A 21157-nucleotide genomic window follows, 5' to 3' on the forward strand; every position below is an offset into this window, starting at 1 on the left:
TTCTTCAATTTGCACACTAAGTTCTCCTTGCCTTTGATCTCAAATCCCCGTGGCTAAGCCATATATATTTCTTCATCCAAATCACCATGAAGAAAGGCTTTTTTAACGTCCAACTACTCTAAATGCAAATCTTCAGTAGCCATAAGACTTAAAATAATACAGATAGAAGTCATTTTAACAACAGGAGAAAATATCTCATCAAAATCAATTTCCTTTTTCTGTGCAAATCCTTTTACAACTAACCTAGCCTTAAATATTTTCTTACCTCCTTCCTCTTCTTTCAACCTGTAAACCCACTTATTCTGTAAAGCCTTTTTACCTGCAAGCAACTTGCATAGATCCCATGTCTTATTCTTCAGCAAAGAGTCCCTTTCATCTTTCATTGCAGACTCCCACTGAATCTTAGTATCCACCTGCATAGCTTCATCATAACTTTTAGGTTCATTAGCATCAGTAAGTAAAATAGAATACAAACAGGGAGAAAATCTTTGTGGAGATCTAATTTGCCTCGTTGACCATCTAACATTCACTGGTGTGTGTGGTATTTGTTGTTGCTATCGTTACACATCATGAGGAATGGCTGGAACATCAGCTTTTGGAGTATCATCTAGCACTACATAATCATCTTCTTTCTTCTCATGTTGTTACAACAGATCTTTGTACAACACTTTCTCATTGAATATGACATCCCAACTTCTAACAATTTTATGATTTTCAAAATCCCAAAGCCTATAACCAAATTCATTAATGCCATATCCAACAAAGACACATTTCTTTGATTTAGCTTCTAGCTTGGTTCTATTTTCAAAGTCTATATGAGCAAAAGTTTTACAACCGAAGGTCTTGAGAAAAGAGTAACTCACCTTCTTACCAATCCATGCCTCCTCTAGAATACCATAGCCCAAAGGAGTAGAGGGACCTCTATTAATAAAATATACAGCAATATTGATAGCCTCTGCCCACATGTGTAAGGGCAACCCATCATACAACCTCATATGCTCCTTGCACACTCCATTATAGTCCTGTTCATGCGTTCAGCCACTCCATTTTTCTGTGGACTCCTTGGAACAGTTTTATGTCTACGAATACCATTAGTGGAGCAATAATCTTCAAATTCATGATTGCAATACTCACCACCATTATTAGATCTAAGACATTTTAATTTCTTACCAATCTCATTTTCAACCAAGCATTTACATTTCTTAAAAGTTTGAAATACATCAGATTTCTATCTAAGGAAATGAACCCATACTTTTCTAGTTGCATCATCAATAAATGTAACATAATAATGAGAGCCACCAAGGGAAGATACCTGAGCTGGTCCCCATACATCTGTATGCACAAGCTCTAATTTTTCCTTTTTGTTTTCCTTTCCAGTCTTTACAAAACTCACTCTCTTTTGTTTTCCATACACACAACTTTCACAGAAATCCATATTAACACATTTCAGACTTGGTAAAACTTTCTTTGAATGAAGTACTTTCATACCTTTCTCACTCATGTGCCCAAGTCTGTTGTGCCACAGTGTTGTATCAAAATCTACAACAGCTACTTGTTCTCCCTGCTCAACTGCAGCAATTGTTCCTGAACATTCATTTTTATTTGAAACAATCAAAGTAGAAGGAACAATATGACCTGTACAAAGATATAAGGTGCCTACTTTCACACCTTTTGCTACTACAAGGGAACCTTTTGAAACCTTCCAATTTTTATCATTAAAAGTAACTACACAACCCTCATCACTGAGTTGCCCGGCTGAAATTAAATTCCTACTCAACCTTGGAACATGTCTTGCCTCATGTAGTAGCTAATGATTCCCATTCTACAACTTAATCTTAATTTTTCCCTTTCCAAAAATTTGACAGGGTTCATTATCCCCCAAATAAACAAGCCCAAAATTCCCTTGGACATAATCAATGAAATAACCTCTATGAGGTGTAGCATGAAATGAAGCACCAGAATCTGAAACCCATGAATCATCAACACTTTCTAAAGACAAAAGCGAAGCATCCTCTTTGGATTTGTTACTTACCACATTTGCCTCCTTGTCTCCATCTGATTTATCTCCTTCATTTTTTCTTTCGATTCCAACAATCTTTATTTTTGTGCCCTAGTTTCCCACAGTACTAATAGTCGTTCGGTCCTCTTGATTGAGACCTCTTATCTTTTGAGTTTCCTCTTGATTTCCTATGATTTCCAGAGTTACTTCCTCTCTCAGTCGTTCTGTCCCTGCTTTGTGCATTCAAAGCACTTCCTGATGTAGATCCACCTAAGGATTTCTTACAAGTTTTCTCACTCAAACAACACCGATCACATCATCATATTTTGGGGTACTAGATCTAGGAACAAAATTACTTACCGCCATTACCAAGCCATTCTAGCTTTCAGGCAAAGAACACAAAATCAAGAGAGCACTAATTTCTTCATCAAAATTGATACCCACAGAAGATAACCGACTAGTAATAGTATTAAACTCATTTAAATGATCTGCAACAGATCCACCTTCTACCATTTTCATATTAAATAAACACTTCATAAGAAATACCTTGTTTGAAGCGGAGGGCTTTTCATACAATGTCGCTAGGGTTTTTATCAAATCTTCTAGCGTCTTTGCTTTTGTAATATTAAATGCCATCGATGGTGCCAAGCATAACCGAATGCTTCTGAGTGCCTTTCTGTCCAAAAGATTCCATTCAGCATCTGACATAGTTCCCTGATTCTTGGCTTTGCCTTCCAACGGCTTCCATAAATCCTTCTAATATAGATATTCTTCCATTTGCATCTTCCATAACTAGAAGTTCTACCCATTAAACCTGTCAACCCTCAGCTTACCCTCATCTACCATCGCTCCCACTCAACCGTGAGACTCCCACTTAATTGTGAGACTTTCCTGCAGAGGATAACTGAAAGACAACCTCGCTCTAATACCACTTGTTAGGATAAACCATGGACAGAAATAAAAACTACATGCAAATATAACCAATAACAGAAAATAATAGATCACATAGAAATGAACACAAGGCACCAAGATTTAACGTGGTTCACCCAATCCCTAGGCTACATCCACAAACAACAAGTCTGATCTTATTACAATCCAGTGATTACAACCTTATTACAGTCTGTAATCCCTTACAGCTCAATATCGTAGCAAGAAACAATTGTGCATCACAACATCATGAAAATACCTAACCCTAAACCCTTTTATACAAGTATTAAGCTGCTTTAGGGTTACAACATGTCAGCCATAAATTAGTCATAACTTTAGTGGCGAATCTACGAATGGCGAATCTACAAATAATACCAAAACTCCACTAATTATGAAGTATGTACAATACTTTCCTGATCAGTCACCACAATCTAACAATTATGACATTACACATATCAGAGTCATACAAATTAGAGCCTCTGACATACTTAAATTTCTACAAGAAAGCATCTCAACCTTCTAAGAGGTCTATGCCGAAAGAAATTAAAGAGGCATGTGCAACTGAATTGTGGTGTCAAACCAAGATGATTAATTTTTGAAAAATGAGGCAAAATTGGGGTGAACCAATTACATCAGCAGGTTTTGAGAAAATTAAGGAGGATGAACTTTTCAATAATTATTGGAATAAAGAGCATCCAACTGTACTATATGATTTTGGCAGTTGTAGTGATAGTGATATTGAAAGATAGAAGGACCTTGAGTCTAATGCCGACATTCAACGTATTTAGGATTCTGGGTCAACCAGGGGCAAACATATTGTTAATCTTCAAATGAGTGATTCTACTAAATAAACGTATGGTAAAGGGGCAACTATGATACAAAAAATGGGTTATGTAGGTATAGGGCCCATTGGAGCAAATGGTGAAGGCATTTGAAATCTAGTTCCAATACTAGACCCACCCAAAAGAGGAAGTAAACCAATCATTGGACTCTTTGATGAGATTAAAGATAATTCATCTAGAAAGGGCAAAAAATATTATACTTTTGCTTCTGAAGGTCATCTTAACACATTATTTGTTAAATCTTCAAATCCATTTGTAGTTGATCCCACTAGCACTTGCACTGGCACTAGCATGGATGAACCTTGTACAAAAAAAGAAAAAAGTTATGAAAATTACACTGCAAGAAATTTTAGCGATTTCTTTGCTAATATATGCACTATTATCTTTTGTACAAAACCCTAAAAATAGTCCTAAAACATTAGGGTTTGGAATGGACCATCTTTAGTATATTGGCAATCCTCAAAATACAATTGTAGGTGGAGTAAGTTTAATTGAAGTTGGAGGATCATACAACAACACAACTGTTAATTCACCTTTCAAACACTCAATTGTGTCAGCAAACCCAGATTTTAGTTTGAAGAAGTTTGCATCAAAGTTTGAACAGACAAGCAAAAGACATAGGCAAATTATGAAGACTTTGAAAAGTGATGTAGTTGTTGAATGTCAGGGATCTACTAATAGAATATTTCAAACATATGATCCAAATAATGAAATGATGAACTTCATGGCTGTTATGCCCTTGGGTAGAGATAATAATCCACTAGAAAATGTAATAAATCATAATGATGTACAAGTTACCAGTTTTCAAATGGATTTGTCAAAAGTGAAAAATATTGACAAAATCAATATATCAAAAGAGAGCAACAAAATGGTCTACTCTACACTTTTGAAAGCAGAGAGGGAAAACAAAAAACTTACAAAGCAAATAGAAAAGTTACAGGTAGACCTTGATAATGTGAAGGTCAAGGAGAAAGCAACAGACAATAGGTTCCAAGAATTGCAAAATAGGATAAAGAATTATTCTCCTATAGAGGCAATTGTCCAGCAAGAAAAGATGAATGAACAAGTGCAAAATTTGACTAAAGATTTGGATGAGTGTCGAAAAAGAATTCAGCATAAAAAGCCTCTACTGCATAGTTGTTCAAGTCTATAGAGAGTAGTGCATAGGTCAATAATAAATTGAAAACTGACCTGGACTCTGTTGTCAAGGAAATTAATAATTTGAAGATTGAATTGGAGAATAAAAAGAAAAAAGAAGAGTCTAAGGAAAGGATAATTTATAATTTGTAGAAAGCACTAGGGAATGAAAAGAAAAAAGAGGAGTCTAGTGCAAACACAATCCACAATTTGAACAAGCAATTGGAGAATTAAGAAAAAAAAGAGGAGTCAACTACAAAAATAATCCTTGATTTGAAGAAGGAATTAGAGAATGTGAAGAAAATGAAATCTATTACTACTGCAAGCAGTAACACAATCTACCATATGAGGAGGAAATTGGAGAATGCAAAGAAAAAAGAGAAGTCGACTACAAAGAAAATCTTGGATTTGAAGAAGGAATTGGAGAACACAAAGAAAGAGGAGTCTACTCAAACACTCCATGATTTGAAGAATGAATTGGACAACGTGAAGAAAAAGGAGGAGTCTACTGTAAAGACAATCCATGATTTGAAAAGGGAACTCGGGGATGAAAAGAAAAAAGAGGTAACTACTACAAATACAATCCAAGATTTGAAGAAGAAATTGGAGCGTGAAAGGAAGAGAGCAACTAATTAGCAAGGGAAACTAGATGAAATACAAAAAAAGAGTGAAAAAAAAGATTTCTAAAATGAACAAAAAGATGGAGAATGTAATTGCACAAAATAGAACGACATCTTCTAAAGACCATCATGCCAAGGATACTATAATAAACATGGTTAAGCTTATCAAACAAGAAAATTGTGACAAAATAATGAAGAACAATGATAGTTTGTTTGAATGGCGTGATTTAAATAGAAATCTGAGACTTCTCTTTGAAAATGTAGAAAAAGATGTTTAGACTAAAAGAGGAATCTTCAACAATTCCTTTAAAAATCATGCTAAACAAATTTTGAGTAAAGTATGGAGATCTAGTGACAGGGTTTGGCAAACCATGGAATAAACAACTACTTGGATGCCTCTATGATGTCCTTTGCTATTTGTTACAATTGTAAACAAGTAATGGAAATAGATGAAGCTCTCAAATCTGCTTTCAAAGACTTGATGAAGATGAATCACAACAAACTGAACTCGCTAAATGTTGGATTACCAAATCCAGCTAACTTAGAGAGAAAATTCATTGGAAAAGAAGATTACATTAAAAAGTTGTAGAACACCATGAATTATTATTTAGGCAACTTGCCTGAGGAAACCACTCCAGAAGGAATTGCAAGTTGCATCAAACCACTATCAACAATTAATGCAGTTATAGGTAAATTCCTCGATTCATGTAAAACTATCTCTCTGAAGTATTCATTATTGATGATGTTACAACTATTTAGCCACAACCTCAAAGAAATGGAGCTTCCAAATGATGCAGAATGGAGCACCATAAAGAACTTCATTAGAGCTAGGTCATCTTCTCAAACTGTTATTGTTGATGTCAGTGGTAGTCATAGCTGATAGCACTGAGAAGTAACAACTTAGTAAGTGATAGTACTATAATCATTTTGTTACTTGTTGCTCTTTAATTTCAAATTTTGGATTTAATTTCAACTTTGTGTAATGTTAATTGTTACAGGAATCAAGAGCCAGCATATCAGGATAGTTGGACAGCCAGGCACTGACATACTATTACTACACAGAGCAGATAGAATTTTTTTTCCTACACCTACTTGAAAAAATTGTACAATTGGCAATGTGGCAAATTGAAAATGTGATTGTATACACATAATGTATTATGTAGTAATAATGTGATTATTTATACAATTACAAACCAACCTACACCTATTGTTCCTTCCTTGTATCTGCAAAAGACATTGAGTCATTTGCAAAGGGTTGTATTTGTTTGTAATTGTTAAATGTATTATGTTACAGGTTGATTTGTAATTATAAATTATAATACAATTTTTTTAAATAGAGCTTATTCTGTTAAATGCATTATGTTACAATTTCTTAAAGAAACTAAAATCAATGAAAATCTAAAAGTAAAAATGTCTAAAAACTAGAATGAATGAAAATCTCAAGTTCAACATGTACTATTGTATTAAAACTAGAATCAATGAAAACCTCAACATGTTTAAAAAATACAATCAATGAAAATCTCAACACATGTAGACTCAAAGTAATAACTAGTTTCAATAAACATCTCAATATGCAAGTTTGTAACATCAACATGTTCAAAAAATAAAATTAAGCATCTATAAAAGGACAGTGAATGAAGGCTATAAATTAACTTCTACAAACATAATTAATTAGTAGATAGAGTCTTAGATCAGAGCTACTGGCCTACTACTTGACTCACGTAGAAGTTAGAACTTGAAGTTGAGAAGCTGCTATAGTTGACACTTTGCTTGGACCGGCTTAGCATCACTATCATCATAATCCTCCTCATTTATTGCATATAACATTTCATTGTTCGTTATGTTTTTTTCATATTCACTGTTAGCATTAGTATGTAGGCCAAAGTCAACATCATCTTCATTGCTTCCAATATTAGGACATGAACCACTGCCACTACCACTGCCACTTGGGTTTGAAATATTGGCCCTCTTCTTTGACATTGGTTCCTCCAAATGTTGAGAGCCCTGTCATAAGGGAAACTATCTACCTCATACCTAGAATTATAGAGCCTCAAACAATTATCCAAATTTTTGTCTAATTTGTTTCTAACCTTTGACTTAAGGAAGCCCAAAGTACTAAAAAATCTCTCATCCTCCATTGAATCCAACATCATTGTCAAACATAAATCGGTAAGCTTGAAATATTCTAGTATTGACTTTCTCAACTAATTGCTCTCACCAAAGTTTTTCCAAAGCTTTGTTACCGCTCCCTCTTCATTTGGGTTCTCCATAAGATCATATTGTTCCCTCATTATGTTTGCAAAAGAATATGATTGATCTCTTAGTCGAGATTCATCTAAAATTCCATTTATAGTTACTTCATTGATTACTTTAGGTTTGCAAAAATGTTGAATCAAAGTCATCATCCTTCTTCGAAAATCAGTCAGATAGTTTAGAGACCAATATTGTGGAAAAATAATTGACATTGCTTTGAGCAGTTCCTCTAGAGGGAATCTAAATCTAATTTCTAATGAAATATTTTAGCAAACTCGCTTGATAGAGTCAAGCATAGATTTTTTGATCTTCTTGAAGTCTTCACTTGTAACACGTGAAATTGCCTTCTCTGCTTCTGATTCAACTTCGCTTCCTGCTTTGTTAGGGTTGGAGTTGAGGTTGACACGGGCATAGTACTGCATTGGTATGTCAACTCCACGTACCCTGGCATATACCTCATCATTTGCACCAATATGTAAAAAGTTTTGAGGATTGTTTAAATCTGTGATTTCTATCCACTTTGCAAATTTTGATTCATCTAATGGTAGTAATCGATACAGACTATCCATGCTATTACATGTCATTTTATGCAGCTTATTATATTCTGCAATGTACATAGCTCTTTGTTGAACCTTTTTTATAATATTTCTCATGTCCTATAGTATGGGAAGAATGGCTACTAAAGTTAAGAGTATCTTAACATTAGTTAGACTTGAATATAGTTGAGGGAATCTATCTCACACATAGTGGATTAGTCCAAGTAATGACAGATATTTAGAGATTACTCAGTGCATTGGTCCATCCAAAGAGATCCATCTGGTATCATTGTCTTTAAGAAGCTTCCTCCCACTAGTAAGTCTTTGAGCAAAGTGTTGAAATCCCCATAATCATTGTGGACTTCGACAAATGTATTGATAAATCTCTTTGATTAGAGATTCTACTTTACTTACACAACCAAAATTGCTAACAATTTCAAAAGTTAGATTCATTCGATGGGCCATACAATGAGTGGGAATAGCGTAGGGTGCCAAATCATTCTTGATCTTTTTGCAAAGACCACCTTTGTGACCTTGCATAATCGAAGCTCCATCTGTTCCAACACACACCAACTTTTTGGCAATCTCCATGTTATCCAAACCTCCACATTCAATTAGATTAGTCTTTAATAATTCATATAAATTTTCAGCCATCGCACTACAATTCAATTTAGCAACAGATAGTAGAAAGGGTTGACGAAAAAGATCATTTACGGTATAAACATGCATGCACACCCAAGAAGTATTATCAATTGTTATAACTTCAACTAGAGACAATGCAATGAAATTTGAGTGTTCTATTTTTTCCTTCATATCTTCTTTTTCAACCTGTGCAAGACATCTAGCCCATTCTCACCCGCTGTTTACTGACCAGTGACTGTTTGGATAGTTTCGAACTTTGAAAAAGCACAATAAGGTAATAATTGAAGGGTAGTCTATCATACGATGTCCTCTACTCAAAATATAAAAGACCACACTTAATTGAACTACTTTTATCATATTTTGCACTTCCATTGCTTTCCCAATGAAATCTTCAATGGAACCTTTTACTGCAGAATGCTTCTCTAGTAATTGCTGGTGTAACTCGTATATTTTGGCATTCTTGATATGTAAACAATTGTCCTTTGTTTTCCAAGTTAGCACAAATTTTTCAACTCCATCTATAGTTTCATTTTTGTAAACTTTACTTACATGCTTTTCTATGGTATCAAGTTTAAGCTGCAACCTCTTCTCCTTCTTTGTTATCTCTGTGCAAATCTTACATCTGCATTCTACAAGAGGCTCACCATCAATTGGATTGGCCACTGGTTCAATGAACCAGTACTTTTCCACCCATTATAATTGAAAATTCCTTTTGGATAGATCCCAGTGAGATCAATCTTTCTTTGATTCCAATTTTCTTTTCTCCTTTTGTGCATGAACATGATTTATGGAATCACTTTTGGTTTTCTCAATCAACTAGTCCAAGACCAACTCCAACTCTATAATATCAACTTGTGATTCCTACTCAAGGGAAGTGCCTCCAAATCATGTTCAAGTTTGTCCTCGACTAAGATATCAGGTTCACCAACTTGAACTTCTTCAATACAGTTTGAGTCTCTAACTTGTGATGAATCTCCTTTTTCAATACACACTAGAGATCTAACTTGTGAATCTTGTAGGTTGCCAACATTTCCACCACCAAAATATGTCACTATGGTTCTGCATTTTGGTAATGGCGGCCTCTCTTCACTTTTAGGGATCCTACTGGAACACATGTTACCCCTCTTGTTTGACATTGCAAATCGATAAAGGTTGCAAAAAATAAATCAACTTAGTTGTTGAACAAAAGACTCAAATAGTGATGACTCAAAGACTGTGAACAGTGACAATAGACTACTTAGACTACATATAATAACAATAATATGATTCACTCTCCAAAAAAGGGTACTATAGTCTACGGTACTACCCAATATAATTCACAAACCTATAGGTTATCTTAGCATGTGAGATGTCCAATCACCAGTGGACACTGGATAGTAAAACTAAAAAAATAACCAGTACTATTGCACCAGTATGGTAATACCACTATCGACATAAAAAAAAATTAAAAATCACTTGCCTTTTACGAAAACCAAGGTCCATGAGTCAATGGGCAATACACTCAGCACTCTGAAACTTTGGTAGCAATAAGAAATGCTAGTCTCTAGACCAGAAAAGAGCAAATTATGTAGAATAATAATATCTTTTAGTCCAATCTAGGTTGGCGAATTACGTGGGATTAACAAGCGGGAATGTCAAATGTAGTGTGAAAAGCACCTTCCTATGCAAGCCCACAGTAGGAAATAGTTGGCTAAATGGGGCTGGTGGTCGACACATGTTGAGAAAATGGTAGGTGATGCCCAACCCAAGGGAAAATTATTTGGTTGTAGTAATGGCGAAAGAACATGGGCCATTAAGAAACAACATTCAAATGATCTCAAAATATTTAAAATAAATGCATCCAAAATGTATATTGCATTGGCAATTGGACCAATATTTTTGACCAATCATGTGATAACTAATGGGCGATTACCATGGGCGTTGGACCCAAATCTGATAAATATCTGGTGATGTGGTTGACCTATGTTGCATGCGCTATTTGCTAAATGATGATCAACCCATGAGACAGGATCGCCAAATGGCGCAGATTTGTCGCTAAAGTAATCATTGTCAGTTATCTTTCTATTAATGGGAGTGCAGGACTTTATGTATTGTTGACTAGCTATATGCTCAACATACACACATATGAATACTATGAGCCTCTCTCCATCCCTAAAAAGTCTCCTCGGGCCTTGATGCCCACACAGCGTGTTCGTATAGTTCTGCCACCTTTCTACACGAGCAAAATGCATTCACAATCAACCAAGGAACATTGGGTTCCTTCCTCTCATTTCATATTCGATCAAGAATTGGTTTTCTCAATTTCCATAACCGACTCTTCCTTTACAACCACCTTCTAAGCTGATGGTTAAGAGAATATGAAAGGGTTTTGCAATCCATACTTGTTCACGACATCATTCCAATTCAGAATTGTCATAAGAAAAGAAAGAAAGAATCCATTTAACCATAATATCATATTACTAAATACATGTAGAGATAGAAATGTTATTATGAATTCCAAACACTAAACTCATTCAAGATCAAAATCGAATACATATATAATTCGAATAAATTACAAAATATGAATGGCTCTCTGGTTGGAGGCCAGAGAGTTGGATCTTTACACAATCCTTACTCTATCTCTGAGTAATCTTCCTATTCACTTCTACTTTTCCATCACAATAATGTCTATTTTATAGACAATGTTTGGTGGTTACAAACCTTTCAACTACTTGAGTCCCTTTGTGTTCCTTTTGGACTCTTGATTACAAATGTCATGTAAAATCTTTCTAAAAACATTATAATGCAATTTAATAAGTCTATCACTTCTTGGCATGATCCCACAATCTTTTTAAAATGATTTAATAAATAAACCATGACTTAAATAATGTAAAATTCTAATGTGGCAGTGCCTCTGCACCATACTATCAAACTTGAAAGGCTTCCATGTCCCATGGAAATGTGTTGGTGAGAATCTACAAACAAATCTTTGCCTCTACTAGATCAATGCCTCTATTGCTTCATCTCCTTCACTATCACTGACTCCCATCTATGGAGTTATGTTGTTGCCTTCAATGGTGCTTTTCCCATTCAAAAGTTCACTCTTTCATTACTGCTTCCAAACTGAATTTTGTCCCCTCACTTGGGAGTCCTCTCTTGCCTCTCTCCCCAAGACTCTCAGTGACACACAAGACCATCTCTTATGGCCTTTGGTAGCCCTTCCTTTCCACCTACTCGCAATAGAGCAAACCACACCAAATCTACAATCATAAACTGCATAATAAGAACTAAAATGATAACCACAATACTGCTTGGTGTAGATCCCATCTACACGCTCAGAATCTTCTAAGCTCTGATACCACTTATGATGCAAGTAAATCCATTCCAATCCACAAATCTGCATATTCTTTTATCGTTCTTTACGAACTTTGATTAGAGGCTCTCAACTTTTCCAAATTCCACAAAAGACGATAATAATGACGCCAATCTTAACACTATAATGACATCAAGCTACATCTATGATGCGATGATCACCATTCAATAAGACTCACCGTTCAATATATAACAATTCGAGGTAAGTTATGATACCAAAGCCCATTCCTTACTTTCAATTACACACCATGATCTTTAATTTGCAAACAACGTACTCCATAACCATCAATACAAACCCAACCATAATAACATCAACCTCATGTCACCAGGATTCTCCATTAATTCCTTGTTACATAAGGGACCACCACCTTCTTATTTGTTTAGGTTTATAAAATGAACCGCAAAACTCAAACTTACATATATGGTTGATAAAACGTTCACCACCTTTTATCTCATTACAAAGACTAAGCCCCTCTTGTACTATGATAAGAATTCCACCACCTTCTTGTCGTTATCAAGTACTGACAAAGAATGGTTCCTTGTATATCAAAACTCGAGCTACATCAATTATCTTGCTATTAATGAGAGTGTCATACTTTATGTATTGTCGACTGACTATATGCTCAACATGCACACATATGAATATCGCAAGCCTCTCTCCATCTCGAAAAGGTCTCCTTGGGTCTTAATTCCCACACGATGTGCTCGTATAGTTCGCCACCTTTCTACATGAGCAAAATTCATTCACAATCAACCAAGGAACATCAAGGTCCTTCCTCTTATTTCGTATTCAATCAAGAATTGGTTTTCCCGATTTCCATAACTAACTCTTCCTTTACAACCACCTTTTGAGCCGATGGTTAAGAGAATATGAAAGGGTTTTGCAATCCATACTTGTTCATGACATCATTCCAATTCATAATTGTCATAAGAAAAGAATGAAAGAATCTATTCAACCATAATATTATTTTACTGAATATATACAAAGATAGAAAGATTATTATGAATTCCAAACACTAAACTCATTCAAGCTCAAAACCTAATACATTTATAATTCAATTGAATTACAAAATATGAATGAGACTCTGGCTGGAAGCAAGAGAGCGAGATCTTTACACAATCCCTACTCTATCTCTGAGTAATCTTCCTATTCACCTCTACTTCTCAATTACAATAATGTCTATTTTATAAACAATGTTTGGCGGTTACAAACCTTTCAACTACCCAAGTCCCTTTGTGTTCCTTTTGGACTCTTGATTACAAATGTCATGTAGAATATTTCTAAACACATTATAATGCAATTTAATAAGTCTATCACTTCTTGGCATGATCCCATGATCTTTTAAAAATGATTTAACAAATAAACCATGACTTAGATAATGCAAAATTCTGATGTGGCGGTGCCTCTGCACCACTACTTCAACAAGCCAGTCATTGACTTTGTTTGATTTAATTTCTCTGAAAGTTCCTGCACATAGTAGAGTAGGTGTTTTTTTTTAGTTTTCCCTATTTTCAAGAAGTGCACAAGCACAAGCTGTTTCTCTAGAGATAGTAGAGTTTTTGAGGTTTTTTGCAGTTGTAAAAGAGGCAGAGTTTGGTGGCTTCAAACAGTGTAAAGGTTTCACTTTTTGTGACTCCAACCCAATGGATTGCTCAAAGGTCATTGGTCCATGCTTAGTAGGTAAGCATCCCTTATGAGTCATTATAAATGTTGACCATTTTGCCCCCTGTTTTCCAAATATTGCTAATCTCATGAAAACCAGGGTGGTATCCATGTCTAGGTCCATTATCTTATTCATTAATTTCCATGCAGACCAATAAGGATATGACAAAATCTTGACTTTTTCTTCTATCCCTAAGCCTTATAACTTTCATATCAAAGGAGGCTTTTCAAGCTGCGACGATGCAATTATCCCCTTTTGCTTGATCATAGGCAGTTAGCACTTAACTGTCTGATGGGCTGTGATGGTGCGAAATGGTCAATTTCATGGTTAGTGTGGCTTGGCAGCTTGAAGGGCTAATAATTAGATTTAAGTGGCGATCATGCAATTAACCATTGGTCACATGATTGCAAGTAGTTTCAAGTTGCGACCATGTGAATATTAATTCCAGCTGTCTAATTTACATGTTTTTACAAGGTTGTTGAGGGTCAAGTCTAATCTGGACCTAAGTTGGCGATGTTGTGATTAGATTGATCGCTCATTCACAGGGTTAACTTCCAGGTTAACAACTTAAGTGGTGACATTGCAATCTTCCCTTTTTCGCATAGTCGCAAGAGGTTAGGCTTAACATAGAGTCAAGGCTGCGAAATGGTGATCTTCTTATTCACAATGTCGCAAGGAGTTGAATGCAAACATGAGTTAAGGTCATGACTGGGTGATTGCAGTCAAGTCTGATGGTTTCGTAGTTTCACAAGTAAAATAAATGTTAAGGCCCTAATTGCAACAATATTACAAAGGGTCAATTTCAACATGATTGAGTCATTCCTCTTAATTGCAACATCTTATGTTGCAACCTAGTAAAGAGGTTGTTTTTCTTTTGTTCACTGAGTCATGGCAGTTAAGTGCCCATATGCTTTTTGTATTGCAATTGAGTTAAGCTATTAGCATGGCCTTAGTCACACAGTCGCTTAAGTGGAAGGGATACTTCAAACTGTTGTGTTCGCACGGTCGGGGCCTTAAAGACTAAAGGGTTTGAGATAGTCGTGACTGGGTGAAATTGATCAAGAACACCTAAGGTAATGCTTGTTTGCTTGGTTGCTGGTTTTAAATGCTAAGGCATAAATTGACTGTGAAGCGACTATCATGGAAGTTGTTGGGTCGCTGCAGTCAAGGGAATAAAGTAAAAATAAGTTGTGAAGTAACAATCAGGCATAGACAGGGGTAGTCATGGTTTCATAAGGCCATGTGGTTAAAGAGGATTTCAAGTTGCACAATCGTGAACAAGTAGAGGCAGTCAATAGTTCAACATATGATGGAAACTAGATTTAATGGCAGAATGTTGAAAGATTATTGGGCCACGTGGCGAGGTTGATCATTCAATGTTAACGAAACTTACTTGGCATGGTTGCAGACACAGAAACAAGCAACTCTTTAATGGTGAACAAGTCCTCGATTACTTATAGCTACTTTTTTGGGTGTTTTCCATGCTTGTTTAATACAATTCCTTTCCTCTACTGCTCTGTCTATCCATCTACCCAGTCTGATTGGTTATGGTTGTCATTTCTATCTTCTCAGGGCTTAGATTTGTGTGTAGGATCAAATCCTGCATTTGGATGTGTACCCTAATTAGATTTTCTATAGATTTGTAGTGATTGTTCTCTGTAGTTTTAATGATAGTTGAGCTTTGCCTTAGGGTAGAAGCTTTCTTAGTTATGCTTGAACTATAAAAATAAGTTTTGTAACCCTTTCAAGGGTCCATCTATTTTCTCTGATTCTACAGTAGTTGTATCGTATGCTCTGCTACTGTAATTTCCTTTTGAGCTTATGAATGAATATATTTCTCTTTTGTACCTCATTCTCCCATTAATATAAGTGCAAAACCTTCTTGCCTTTGATAGTATATTGCTTCCATTCTTCAATTTGCATGACTGTATCTATTTGGTGTTGAATAATATAGAGTGAAGTTCCTTCCTTATAACATCTATTTGGTTCCTGATCTGCATGTGATTGTTGAACCAAGGCAAAGGTTGAATCAATGTATTTTGAGAATGTATTGGTGAATAGTGCATTGTTAGGCAGAGATAAGACTAAACAAACTATTTTGGTGTATCACCCCCTTTAGATTAGATTAGGTAGTTTGATTTTCATACATCTCCTTCTCTCTTTTCCTCTCAAGAATAATTAGGTGCACCCTGATAATATGGAAGCCGATCTTCTCCGGAGACTCAATCTCTAGTTGCAAAGTCCCACATTTTTGAGATTGTTTCGATGTTACACAAGGTTGCCTTTAGGTAAAAACTTTAGGCAAGGGTACAAACTTTCGTGTCAACAATTACCAAATGTTGTAAATGTACTAACATATCTAAAATTTGACAAAAATCAACAATCATAACACAATGAATGGTTCTGAATTCCAAATCTAATAGGAGAGATGATACATATTTTTTTTACAAACTCTTAATTGATACAAATTAGATAAGCACATGCAAAATTAGATTATAACAAATAAACTCACAACACCAAATATATGTGGGAAAACCGTTTTAAGGAAAATTCCACACTACAAAAGTAAGACTCAATTGTATTATAAGCATCAAACAAAAGTTACAAAACAAGCTCAGAGCTAATGCTCCTTAGGAGTAAATACAACAATAAAGCAAACTTGAGAAAATACGACACAAAAGATTCTTAGAAAATATTCAACCATAAGCCACATACTTATAAAGATCAACATAAGCAGAAGCCACCCATGGTTTGCAAAACCAACTCTAATACTAAAGAGATATGTGGTGTTACAAATAACAACTTGCTAATATCATGACATGTTTCACATGGAAACTTTCAAAGCTCAATAATGCATAACTCATCTATAACAGTTGCCATGCCATATGCATCAACTACTTTACATCACTTCTTAAAATTGGACTCTATTATAAACATCAATTGCCAAACAATAACTCTCCATGACTTCATAATAAAATCTTGTCAAAGTTCAACATAACAACCATGATACTAGTTCTCCAATTTTAGGCCTTCTAAAGTGAATGCAGTAAAATAAATAAATAAATAATAGAGCAAACATGTTCGGACTCTAAGGTTAAGAAACTTTTACGCCAACTCTAAGAAGGCCCAATGCATATCACCTTACGAGCATAGCCTAGATGCAATTAGTATTAGGTTTATTATTCATTCTCTTAAGAAATGAATTCTTGTCAGTCACTACTTATGAAACATGGATCAACGAATTCAACTCGAAACTACATATAGAATTGAATCATGCTTTGACTTATAGAAAATATTCTATTTAAAAAATCTAATATAAATCCCCAAATTAATATCTTTCACCATTTGACTTTTTTCCTAAAGTTAAATATCATAATTGAACAAATTATAATTTAACCAAATAAATAATTATAATGAACACATGCTCTCATTTTTTTTCCAATTTGATAGAATAATTTAAACAACCTATAAAATATAAATTATTAAAAAATATATGTTCTTTCAACTTAACCTATTTTACTTGATTTTGTTGAAGATAACCTAATTCAAACGAATTATAATTTAAAACTTAAATTAATAACACTTTTTACACACAAAAAGCATTACTACTGAAGAACATTTAATTTATAACAAAATCTCCCACAAGTATATTTTTTTTGATTTTGATTTTGATTGACAAAGGAATCAACAACACCGCCAACTCAAAAGTTCCCACTAAAGAAAAATGTAACAGGAACACTAATGGCTCAAGATTGGCTTCCACGATTGAAAACGAAAGGGATGTATGGATTAGGTAGGTAGACGATGACTTTTCGGTAAACTCCCCGGTATTGAAGGCCATGATTATAAATAAATTACTTCATTTGGAGCCATAACTCCTTAAATTAAAAGGGAAAACTCCGTATTTAATAGGTCGGTGAACCGGAGGATTGGTAGGCAAGACTCACAAGTCAGCTGAAGCCGACCGGCGATAGACGGTGACGAATGGATGTGTTACTATCAGACTGACAGCAACTGCCAACTCTTCGGCACATACTCGTGTCAACGTAAAAATGTGGCATTCCACGCACCCTTTATTTTCGCCAAATTTTATTTATGTAAAATAGAAAAAATCAAAGACCACAAGAATCTTACCGGCTATAGCCCACATTCAAGTCCCAGAACTGAAATTATATAAAAATATGCCGTTTACAGAAATCCATATACTTGATATCGTATTTATTTCTGTGATAATATCTTCCTCGTTTACTGTTGCCTTATATTGAAACACAGGAAGAAGGGCACCGTTTTATCTTGTTCGTCGTACACTCAATTCAGTATTTCTGCCTGCGTGCTCATTAAACAAACTGTACGGAGGTCAAGGGATCGAAACTTGTCCTTGTACAGGGTTTCATGCGCCCAACGTGATTGTTTCTGAGATGATATCTTACATGCTCTGAGCATTAGGAGTGGTGTTTGAAACCGAGGGTTCGAGCAACCAGTGAGGTTTTGGATTGGGAAGACGGGAAAATTTCTTGTCGGAGGATATGGATGCCGAATTATGGGCCGCCCGTGTTACAGCCGCTAAGCGCCATCATGCCGTTCATTATAACACAGGTAATTTCAGTTCTTTAGATTTTGCCATTCTTTCTGTCTCTTTCTGGACAAAGGCTTAAAGATTTAGGGGTTTTCAACTTGTTCACTTGATCTAAACTGGACATTTATTACCTTGAAGTTAAAAACTCTACAATATGTTTTCTATCGCAACTGTAGAGACTCAGAGAAATGGTCCTAGGTCCGTCAAGTTTATTTTTCTTTAAGAAAACCCAAATCTTGAAGGTAAATAATAACGAGATTACCAGGGTGCCAATATTCAGCTTACCGCTACAGTTCAGAGAAACGGTTTCAAGTCTCTGTTTCTGGACCTTTTAATTTCATTTTTAATATTAACTCTTGATTAATCGTGACCGGAAATAAGAATCTTGAAGGTGATTGTCATCACTAAGTTGGGCAAATTTCATTTTATAAATCTGGGTTTGCATTAGTTAAATCATATATTACATTACTAACGACAGTCTACAGGTTAAATGCAGTAATAACTACTTCATATTGCTTGAAAGTTTGTGCTCGTAAATTTCGTCAATCATTTTACTACATCTACGTGAATGAGACAAATAAATTTCATAAAAAATTATCAATTTACTGAATGTACCTTGACTACACAAAGGAATGGCCTCCAGACGTCTCACTTCATTGCCAAATTCATACACGATAAATATCATAGAAAAATCAGAGGTTGCATTTATTTGCATCTTTCTTTATGTACATCGTGAGGGAATGGGATTTATGTTATATTAAGTGCTGACATTCACATTACCAAAATAGTTTAAGAGAGAACAGTGTAAGCTGGTCTCTGTCATCAGTAAAGTATTTTTTGACATGAATATGCAGCAATAAATATTGTCAAATTAATAAAATTTACATTAACGAGATGGTCTTCATGATACAGCCCAAGCTGGTGAAACTGATCAGCAAAATGCGATTTTGGAGAAAAAAAATATTGATCGGATTCAATGACACTTTATTTATGACAGTCTTGAGGTTAAATTTCGCTACCAAGGTCGTCAACTTGCTGAAATCTACTCTAATAGGACAATCTCAATGAATAGGGTCAAATATAATTTTAATGACCTTACAAGTTTATTTTCTAATTCTATCGGAACTTCAGTTGAAGATTAATTTATGATAACCGAGAGATTAAAGGTCCTACTAACTAATAAGTTATAGTTAAATCACCTATAGTTAAAATCCTTTTTCTTATAGGCCAATGAGACAGTTTAAGAAAAAGGCTCGTCGTGCTTACTGATTTTAGAGAATTCATTTGGAAAAGTACATCTTGAAGTTTGAAACATATGTGATAATATTAAAGGTAAATTTAATAAGCTGGTCATTTTGTCTTTAACCCTAAAATCTATGCTAAATATCGATCAAGTTGTTCTCACTGAACTGAAAATCCCTTTTTCTTTCTGGCTATCAGGACCGAGTTCTATATGTTACTATTTTTGCCTTTGGGCATTAATCATGTATAGCCATTGCCGGTGAATTGCTTTCTTTGATGTTTGTTGTGTTTTCTGGGCAGATTGTGTTCCTTTTTTTTGCATCAACGTTTAACTTTCGTATCACTCTCTGTGATCCATCATCAGGATGATAGAGCTAAAGGAGAAAAAAATGCTATCTTTGACGTTTCATTGATTTGTTTATGTTGTAGTTCATGATTTTGTTTTCTGAATTTATTTTATTTGACAATTCTAATTTTGTGAGCATTCTTATTGTTTCCCAGGAGAGTGGGCTTCTTCTCGTACTGTTACAGATAGGCACTTTGGCTTTGATGATTTGGAGGGGGATGACGATATACGGGCAGATTTTACTTGCCCATTTTGTTATGAAGACTTTGACATCACATTGCTTTGCTATCATCTCGAGGACGAACATTTCTTGGAGACAAAGAATGTGGTATGTTCATAAAATCTTTAGAGTTATTATGAATGTTTTGCTGGCATTTTTGAGCTTCATCTCACATGACACTTGTTCTGGGAGGAAGTGATGCATTGCGTTTTCTGGTTATATTTCTGTTTCTATGCAAATTAGAAAAGGGCAATCACAATTTGCAGGGAAAATAATCAAATTTGAAGGTGATAGAGACAATTATTTTTGACCCGTTTCCTTTTCTCCTGAGATTGATGGGTAGAATGAATAAGTCCCAAAATCACTTAATATTCATCCTCTGAAGAAAAAGGTTTTCAGATTCAAAGGCAGCAGCTGGACAGATAATGGCTGCACCAACCATCTTCACTTAAAACTGCATCACTTTTTGCTTGTGAAAAAAATCAAACCACCTGGGTTTGGTGGTTATGGGCAGATCATGATTGAATTTTGTGACTTCCGTTGTGCTCATCCGTGGATTGTCAGACTCAACATTATCTTTCTGTTATGTCAAATATGATCTGTGAATATGTGTTCTTGCTAAAGCACCTAAGCATCTACAGCTTCTTAATTTATTCCCGAGTCTTTGTTTGTACCATTTACTGTAACTTGAAGTTTTGTTGTGCAAGTAGGTTCTTCTTCATTGGCACAGTAAGAGCAGACACCTGAAACATTGAAAATAGGACCGATGACTGTTTCTTGCATATCAATAGTGCTTGTGTTA

At 35.1% G+C, this 21157-nt stretch overlaps 1 protein-coding gene across 2 annotated transcripts in view; it reads left to right on the forward strand.

Annotated features, from left to right (window-relative positions):
* The first annotated feature begins 18173 nt into the window (after positions 1 to 18173).
* Positions 18174 to 21157, forward strand: part of LOC149571667 (protein DEHYDRATION-INDUCED 19-like) — a 30739-nt gene continuing 27755 nt past the window's right edge. For both annotated transcript variants that reach the window (XM_089813099.1, XM_089813100.1), the window contains exons 1-2: positions 18174 to 18567; positions 20291 to 20463. In XM_089813099.1, the coding sequence (XP_089669225.1) occupies positions 18498 to 18567; positions 20291 to 20463 (243 nt within the window). In that variant the 5' untranslated portion in view covers positions 18174 to 18497. The remainder of the gene's footprint in view (positions 18568 to 20290; positions 20464 to 21157) is intronic.

This window comes from Cupressus sempervirens, chromosome 2 (genome assembly GCF_028749045.1).
Source record: "Cupressus sempervirens isolate cs-2001-9-10 chromosome 2, ASM2874904v1, whole genome shotgun sequence".
NCBI classification, from domain to species: Eukaryota; Viridiplantae; Streptophyta; class Pinopsida; order Cupressales; family Cupressaceae; genus Cupressus; species Cupressus sempervirens.